Consider the following 8,174-nt stretch of genomic DNA (forward strand, 5'->3'; position numbering starts at 1 on the left):
ACCACCCCCGGGGGTTTCGGCACCATTTGATCTCAGCGAGGCAGCAGTTGAGCAGTGGCATGAAGCAAGATCTTAATTCCCTGCCCAGGAATTGAACCCGAGGAGCCTGAATGAAAACCAGGGATTCTAGCCACCAAACCAGCAAGGGTTAGAGGCTAGAAGCTGTTTTTCCCTGGATCTTTGCCCCTTGTGAAAAATGCATTTATCATGTGGGCAAAAACTGTAAATGCAGGTACACAGTTTATTATTAGAGACAGCAACAAGTAGGAAGACACATAGAGAAATGGTCTGTTTAGCGGAGATAGAAGCCAGGCAGAGAGGCACACCCAGAGAGAAAGGGTGTGGGCAACCCCCCTGGTGGGGAGGAGCCCTCTAAAGAGGCTGTTAAGTCATTTCTATTGATCAGTTCTTATGGGTCTTTCTCTTCCTTCAGGCTAGTTATCTGGTTTCTTTCTCCACACCTGACTTACCCTGGGACCCTCCCCTGGGATGCGCACACACCTGTCAGCCAAGATGGATCTCGAAGTGAAGGCTTCTGGGAGGAGCAAGACTCATTATGGTCTGGAGTTACCCCTTGACTTTTGACCCACAAGGAGCCTTTCTGTGCGTATGTAGTGTCTCCCTTATTCCAAGAGGGGGAAGCAGAGATCCCTTCAGCCTTTACTCAAACAGGATTTTGTACCTCTCCGTCCTTGCCGTGACTATTGCCCTAACACATTCACAAGAGACAAACACTGACTACTTACCCTGTTTTTGTTGTTACTTTCCTTTCGGAGGGCAAACAGGAGGCTGACTGTAAACGCCTCAACTGGAGCCCACCTGTCTGTTGCCTCCGGAGATGCAAACAGGAGGCCAGTTGTGAATGTCTAACCTGGAGCCCACCTATCTCCTACATCAAAGCCTGTGAGTCCACTCCTGTCCCTAAACGTGCAAATGAATCTAAAAGCCTCAAAAGCGGAAGCTTCACCAGCATGCCAGCCTGCAGTGAGTAGATGGACCAGTTGTCCTCCAGAGAGCCACAGAGCACAGTCCTCAGCTTTCCCATCTGTCAAGTGGGCCTCCCTCCAGAAGCGGTGGCTTGAGAGGCCTGCCTCCCTGGGATGGTCATGATCTTGACTGTTTGCTCTGGCCTGTGGGTATTTGCCCAGTGCTGGGGCGGGGTGGGGTGGCCAGGAGCAGAAAGGCTGTTGCTCTTAAGAGGGGCCCCGTGATGGGTGCCAGCCCGGAAGAGCACTCCTGAGAACAGGAGCCAGACCTCCTGGGAGTGACGTGCCAGGCAAGCCATTCTACCAAAACGGGCGACATGCTGTGGGGGCAGCAGAGGTGGCCGTCTGCAGGGGCCCATCCTGCTGGCCCAGGGGCCCTTGTGTGTCCACGCTGGCAGCCTGAGAGCGGCTTTTGTCCATCCCTCTACCTGGTGGGCTCCTCTGGGCTGGTCGGTCTCAGGCCATGTCCCCCAGCAGAGGAAGAGCTGGCGTCAGGAGTAGAAAGCTGGGTGATGGGTGGGTTCCTGGGGTCCTGCCTCCTCTCCAGGCCCGTCAGCCTTTCCCAGGGGCCAGCTGGGTGAGCTGGTAGGTCGGTCTCGCTCCCAGGGAACCAGAACCAGGGCTGGTCCCAGTGAGCCATGGGGGTCCTCCTGCCTCTCCTGCTTGGCTCCCCTCCCCTGGGTCATCATCTGCCTTGGGCCAGGGCTGGCTCCAGGGCCAAGACTGGGAGAACCAGGGTAGGCGGGAGTCTAGGACGGACAGAGCCAGCAGGACCAGCCAAACCAGACCACCGGGGTTGAGTGCAGCTGGGTGGCTGGTGAGGACTGAAAGAAAGCAGGTACACGTATTCATCCATTTATTCACTGATTTGAGGAGGCACAAAGGACTGCTCCGGTGTACACAGTCGGGGGCCATAGCCTGAAGGCGATTCCCTGCCCCATAGCTGCAGGGCTTGGGACTTGGGCCTGGGAAGTGCCTGGACCTCAGCAAGTGGACTGAAGGGAAAGGGCACCATCCGTACATCTGTCTGTCCATTCATCCCCCTGGGGCCTCCAGTGTGCCCGGCCCGGGGCGCACACTTACAGCCACAACCTTCCTCACTCTCACCAGGCCCCAGTGTGGTGGGCGCTATCAACCTCATTTTAACCACAGAACAACTGGGGCTTGGAGACATGAACAAGCAGCTCCAGGTCAGCCTGAGCGACAGGACCCAGCAAACTGGGCCGGCGGGTGGGTGGGGGCGCTGGGATGAAAAGGAAAGAGGCCTTTCAGTTTCTTTCCACCTTTCTCAGAGGCTAGAATCGTGAAGAAGTACATCACCACAAATCACACGCTACAGAGGGAGGAGGAGAAGCAGCTGTCCGACCTCCCCTCTGCAATGTCGTCCACATCCGGGCACCAGCCACAGGGCCACAATGGGGCACCCACGCCCTCGTTACGTGATGGCGCCAGGCCCGGTCCGCTTTCTGCGTCAGAGCTCTGGCACCGGCTTCTCAGCCGGACTCCAGATGGATGGATGGCGCAGGAGCCCAGGGAGGGCGGTCCACGGAGGGCCGTCACCTGCTCAGGCAGCCGCTACTGGGACGCGCAGGCTGCTTCCAGACTTGAGATGCCGCCAAGAGCTGCAAGGATGAGCTCGGGCACCGCCCGCCCCGCGAGGCTCTCGTTTCTTTGGGGGCCCCACGGCCCTGACACAGGTGGGGAAGGGGTCTGGGCCAGACAAGCCTGCCGTGCTGGGCGCCCCTCTGCCTTCCTCTTTGCTTTCCACCCCGGTCCAGCGCCCACACACAGGGCTGAACCCCTTGACTGTGGCATTTATGGCTTCTCACACCTAGTTCCAATGTTCTCCTTCTAAGCTTTCCTGACCTGAAGCTGGTATAATTACTTTACATGCTAAAGTCCTCTTAAACTTATAAACCCACCTTTCCAGCTTTCCCTTCTCTCCCAGCTGATGGAAGAAGCTACTGCATGGTGGGGCGGGGTCGCGGTGGGGGTGGGGCCGAGTGCTGTGGGGATGGGGGTGCGGCGGGGTGCGGTAGGGGTGGGGCGGGCGTGCGGTGGGGTGCTGTGGGGACGGGGGTGGGGCGGGGCCGCGGTGGAGGTGGGGCGGGGGTGCGGTGGAGGGGGGCAAGAAGTCCAGCCCGCCTTGGGCAGCCACTTCATCTCTGTCTCAGTCTCCCCGTCTGTGAAAGGGGCAGGTGACGGCACCCAGGTGCAGGGCTGTGCTGGAGCGCTTAGAGCCACGACTGCAGGGGAACTGGCAGCTGTTAGTTACTAACCTTCTAGACAGTCAGTCCAGGCAAGTTTACCCGTTTGATTTCCAAGGGCCCCGCTGGTGCTCCTGCCTTTGCAGAGCCACACGCTTCCCACCAGGGGGCCGGGCCTGGGCAGGAGCGGAACACCTTTCCGGGGCTCTACGCTGGGCTTCTCCCCCAGCCAGGCCAGGCGGAACCGTCTGCGGCGGTGGTGTAGGCAGACTGGTCCCCAGCGCTGGGGCAGTGCCATGGGCGTTGGCATGGGCCCAGATCAGCGTGGACAGATGGATGCAGGAGTAAGACGCGCCGCCCCCCGCAACACAACACTCTCAGCTGCCACTGGATCCCGGCTCAGAGCCCACATGGGGCCAGGCCGGGCTCCACTCCATCCTCGCTGGAACCGGGCGGGGGGAGGGAGGACCCGGTCTAGCCGAGGAGCCACTAGCCCCGGGACAAAGCGCTTGCACAAGCGGTCGGTGACCCAGCTTCCCAGGCCTCTCCTGCTGAGTCAACAGCGCAGTCTGTCCGCGGCTGCCCCCCGCTATCAGCCTGCACGTGCATCGGGGGGTTTGGTCTCCTCCCTGAGGTGGCCCACTCCTGGGGGTCTTTGGGAAGAGGAGCTGGGGGTGGAGTGGTCAGGCTTCCTCCCAGCCTCCTCCAGGGAGGGGCTCACACAGACTGGGCGGGGTACCCGGTCGCTCCCTGGGCTGAACACTCCACCCGCCGCTCCTTCTGCTTCGAGGCCCTCTGCCAAGTCCGACCCAGCCCCATCTAAGGACTTCTTGCGCCGGCTTCCCCAAAGCGTCCAGGTCTCTGATGTCTGGGGGTCTCAGAGGGAAGCTCTGAGGAAAGGATCTCCAGCACATGTCCCCCTGACAGGGGCCACGCTTAGCGGCCAAGGACTTCTGAGTTCCAGGGACAACCCCCATGGGGCCGTCTGCCACCATCCGGCACACGCGGGCTGCGCTGGCTGGAAGGCTCCCCTCCGCGGACAGACCCGGCCTTCCGCAACCTGGAGGTGTGGGGCTCACCTGGGGTGGGTACCCTTTAAATGATAAGCTTTCTTGGGTCCCTGGGCTTTCCTGGTGGCTCAAAAGGTAAAGAGTCTGCCTGCAATGCGGGAGACCCAGGTTCCATCCCTGGATCAGGAGGATCCACTGGAGGACAGGGCAACCCACTCCAGTATTCTTGTCTGGAGAATCCCAAGGAGAGAGAAGCCTGGGGGCTACCGTCTGAGGAGTCTCAAGGAGTCGTACACGACTGAGCGACTCTGTCTTTCTGGGTCCCTGGGGATCTCGAGACCCAGCGTGATTTGGAGGCAGCTGAGAGCCGCTCCCAGGGATGAGGCAGGAGCGCTCCAGCCGGTGCAGCGCTCTCGCCCTCCCCGCGGGCGGGGTCAGAGTCGAGGGGCCGCGAAACCCCTCGGCCTTCCGGACCGAGGCCGGCGCGCCACGCCCCCCTACAGTCGGGACCACGGTGCGATCGCCCGCGGCCAGGGGCGAGGGAACGTCCGCTGAGCGCGGAGGGAGCGCGGCCTCCGACCCTTCTGCTGTGATCCCTCCTCCCGTCCTGGCCTCCCCTTCCCCCGAAGCCCGCCTTCCCCGCCCCTCCCGCCGGCCCAGTCCGCCCTCGCCCGGTGCGGCCCCGAGCGTCCCCGAGAGGGCGTCTCCCGCCCGCCCTCCTGCCCCCTCGTGTTCGACGGGGTTGGGCGAATCCTTTCGGGCACCCGGCAAGAGTTCACTCCGTGAAAGGGAGTCCTCCGCCAGGCCTGCTTAGGGCTGCAGACCAGGCTTCGGGTGGCTGCGGCTCAGCACCCTTCCCTCCTGGCCCAAAAATAGCCCAGGGATCAGCTCTCAAGCTCCACCAAATATAGCCAGATCTGTCCGGACCCACGTCCTGAGCAGGGGCCCGGCGCCGGATCGGGAGGGCCCTCGGGGGCCTCTTCAGGCCGAGCTAGTCCCTCCCTTGCCAGGGCTGCCTGGAACGAGGGCACAGCCCAGGGGCCCAGGCCTGCTTCCCTCCGCCCTCCAGCCCTCTCCGCCCCAGGCAGCCCTCCTGGAGCCCCGGAGAGCCTGCTTCCTGGATCCGGCCCCCACCCCCGGGTCCCGATCGCCCCTCCCCCTCCAGCATACCTACAAGGCAGAGGGGCCAAAGGGCCCCTTCAAATCAGTGTTCCTGGGCCAACAGCACGCTGTGCCCTCGTCCCAGTCCTTGGATGAGGAGAGGCTTATCTGCCTCGTCAAAGCCAGAAGCCTTGGGAGGTGTAGTCAGCCTTTAGGAAACCATCAGCCTTTAGGAAACCAGATTACAAACTGGGAAGCAGACCCCAGGATGGCTGGGGGAGGTCAACAGTCCTCTTGCAGACAGTCCTGGGTGTGGCTGGGGGGTCGGGGAGGGCAGAGGGAGGGTGGGGGGTGTCGGGGGAGAGGGTGGGGCTATGCTTTGCCCTCTCTGGTTTTAGAGCAGACCCCAGAGGGTGGCCAAGAGTATAAGGGCCAGGGCCAGGGTCGAGAGGGTGGCGAGGCCAGCGCCGTTACAGAGGTCATACTGGCAGCAGGAAGTAGTGGACGCGTGCTTGGAGTAGCCGTCGTACACGGTCTCAAAGCAACTGGGCACACAGGACTTGCTCACCTTCATCCTGGTCGGGGTGTAGTCTGCAGAGGGAGGGAAGGTAGGCCAGGACCCTGAGAGGGGCCAACCCGAGCATGCAGGGCCATTAGGCCAGGTTCCCCTCCGCCTGGGGCTCCCAGAAAGGATCCGGGAGCAGGTAGGAGCCTCCCTCCTCAGCCTCCCCCACACTACTCCCTGCCCCGCCCTGGTGCTCCCCAGAGAGGGCTGGGGGAGCATCCCAGGAACTCACAAGTGCGCGTCGTCATGCAGTAGGAGACCATGGCCGGGCAGCGCATGGGGTTGAAGCAGTTCTCCCCATTGTAGGCGCACACATGGCAGTCCAGAGCCTGGGCTGGGGCCGGAGAGGGGCCGCAGGGACAGGGGGTCAGAGGACAGGGCGAAGCCCCTCGTCCAGCCCATCAGCCCCCAGGGCCCATCACCTTCCCCGAGAAGAGCTGGAAGGAGAGGTGGTCACTGCGATTTCTGCCACCATCCCCCCAACTCAGCCTGGATGACCCCAAAGGTAGGTCTGTCCTTCCCTCCGTTCTCTGTCCATCTTACCCACAGGGAGGCCCACCAGGGCCACCAGGAACAGGGTGAGCAGGGGCGTCATGGCCGGGGGCCAGAGGCAGAGTGGGAGCAGGGATGTGGAGAGCAGTTGGTCCTTGATTCAACTCAGGCCAGGGCTGGGGCAGGACACAGAGCAGGTGGGACAACCCCCTGCCCTCCCGGAGCTCCTGGTCAACTGGAGGCGCTGTATTCCTGCACAGAGGGGAACAAGGAGCGGAGGTCATAGCAGGGCCTGAGGGACCCCCAGGGGGCTTGGGCAGAGGGGCCACCCAGCTCAGCCTGGAAGGCTTCCTGGAGGAGGAGACATGAATGAGATGAGAAGGAAGCACGGGGGACACTCCAACGAGAGACACAAGTGCCTGTAAAAGGGCAAGACCTGTGCACACCAGAGGCGGCAGTGCCACAGTTAGGGTGGGGTGCCAAGCGAAGACTGGAGGGGAAAGCTTGAATGCTAGACCAGAACCCACACCCTCCCTGGGGATGAGGCAGGGATGCTAGGGAACTTGGCACCCAGCCCTCTCCCACCCATAGCCCTGAGTACAAAGGTGCCCTTGGGCCCTGAGGAGTGGGTCTCTCCTCACTACTCCCTCCCCTTTGCCCCTGGCGTGTCTTTGCTTGGACCCCCACTTTCAGGGCCCAGCTGGGGGCCCTTCTCCTGGGAGACCTCCGAAGCCCTCAGCCACTGAGGGGCTCGCGGCATTGGTGGGCTGCAGCTCTGTCCAGTCTGCAGGGGGGCCCTTGGGCAGGACAAGAACTTCCCAGCCGGATCCGCTGTTTGGAGCGGAGATGCCCCCTCTCCAGACAGGCTCTGGGCGAATCCGACTACGACTTCCCTCCCTGCGTGACTTCCCTCCCTGCGCGGGTACAGTCCAGCCCCGCCTCTGCGCTAAAGGGGGCTAAATCAGACTCTCCCCTTCCAGAGAACAACAAACCCGTCTTCCATGACCCATTTTCCAGGCGTCCCCCTCGGGGTATCGAAAGTCTGAGTAAGGCCGGGCCTGCAGCGTCAGCTCTTCCCCGCCCCCTCCCGGGGAGCCCCACCCCCGCGACTGCGGTCCCAAGTTGGGGGATGACCTCAACCATGACCTTCATTCACCACACCGAGGCCCCGTTAAGCCTGGACTCACCTGCGGCCGCTCTCCAGCCCCTGCAACTCGGGTCTGATAGCACGGCCGTCCCTCCGTGCGCCCCGCAAGTGACCACGCCGCGTCGCCGCCCCCGAGGCAGAGCCGCCAGTCGCCGGTGACCTCACTGCAGGCCCCGCCCCGCCCCGCCCCGCCCGCCTGCGGGCTCGTCCCTCTTGCGGGGCTGGGACCCGCGGCAACAGTCCATGATGCCAAGGCCTTTAGGCCCCGCGGGGACACCCACGCGACGCTCAGACGCACGCGCACCGCGGGACACGTCTGGCCCTGCCTCGCTCGCTCTGCTTCCAGCAGTCGCAGCCGCCCACTCACCCCGGGTTACGGGTTACGTAGTCAGCCCCGCACCCCAGCAGCCCGCTGCGCCCCCTCCTTCCTTCCACTCAGTTTAACGGGGAGGGGTGGGGGTGGAGTGGAGCCGACTTCTGGACCGGGCTTCTGGGTCCCCAACCTGACCCTCCTTTACCTGCAGTGTGACCTTCGCAAGCCATCCAGCATCTCTGGGCCTCCTCCCCACACCTGGTCCCACCCAACACAGGGTTAAAGCAAGTCTTGAAAGGAGTCCACTGTTTCATAAATCCCTTAAACATTAATAATAATGTTTAAGGCAAAAT

General features: G+C 62.6%; 1 protein-coding gene across 2 annotated transcripts; it reads right to left on the reverse strand.

Moving 5' to 3' along the window:
• Positions 1–1,825: 1,825 nt before the first annotated feature.
• LOC122451251 (ly-6/neurotoxin-like protein 1) lies at positions 1,826–7,850 on the reverse strand. Of its 2 annotated transcripts, none has more exons than XM_043483923.1 (4): positions 7,549–7,850; positions 6,413–6,613; positions 6,102–6,203; positions 1,826–5,895 (listed from the first exon to the last, which is right to left on the reverse strand). In XM_043483923.1, the coding sequence occupies exons 2-4, from the start codon at positions 6,462–6,464 to the stop codon at positions 5,699–5,701; spliced, it is 351 nt and encodes a 116-aa protein (XP_043339858.1). In that variant the 5' UTR covers positions 6,465–6,613; positions 7,549–7,850; the 3' UTR covers positions 1,826–5,698. The 2 variants fall into 2 exon arrangements, with proteins under 2 accessions (XP_043339858.1, XP_043339859.1); XM_043483924.1 differs by lacking the exon at positions 7,549–7,850 and adding an exon at positions 7,354–7,459.
• Positions 7,851–8,174: the final 324 nt, after the last annotated feature.

Source organism: Cervus canadensis, chromosome 12, assembly GCF_019320065.1.
Source record: "Cervus canadensis isolate Bull #8, Minnesota chromosome 12, ASM1932006v1, whole genome shotgun sequence".
Classification (NCBI taxonomy): Eukaryota; Metazoa; Chordata; class Mammalia; order Artiodactyla; family Cervidae; genus Cervus; species Cervus canadensis.

Excerpts from the sequence above, each read along its gene's own strand:
- LOC122451251 (XM_043483923.1), bottom strand. The coding sequence starts at position 6,464 with ATGACGCCCCTGCTCACCCTGTTCCTGGTGGCCCTGGTGGGCCTCCCT. Across the intron at positions 6,204-6,412 it reads CCTGGTGGGCCTCCCTGTGG|CCCAGGCTCTGGACTGCCAT; the intron begins GTAAGATGGACA and ends CTCCGGCCCCAG. Across the intron at positions 5,896-6,101 it reads CTGCATGACGACGCGCACTT|ACTACACCCCGACCAGGATG; the intron begins GTGAGTTCCTGG and ends CTCCCTCTGCAG.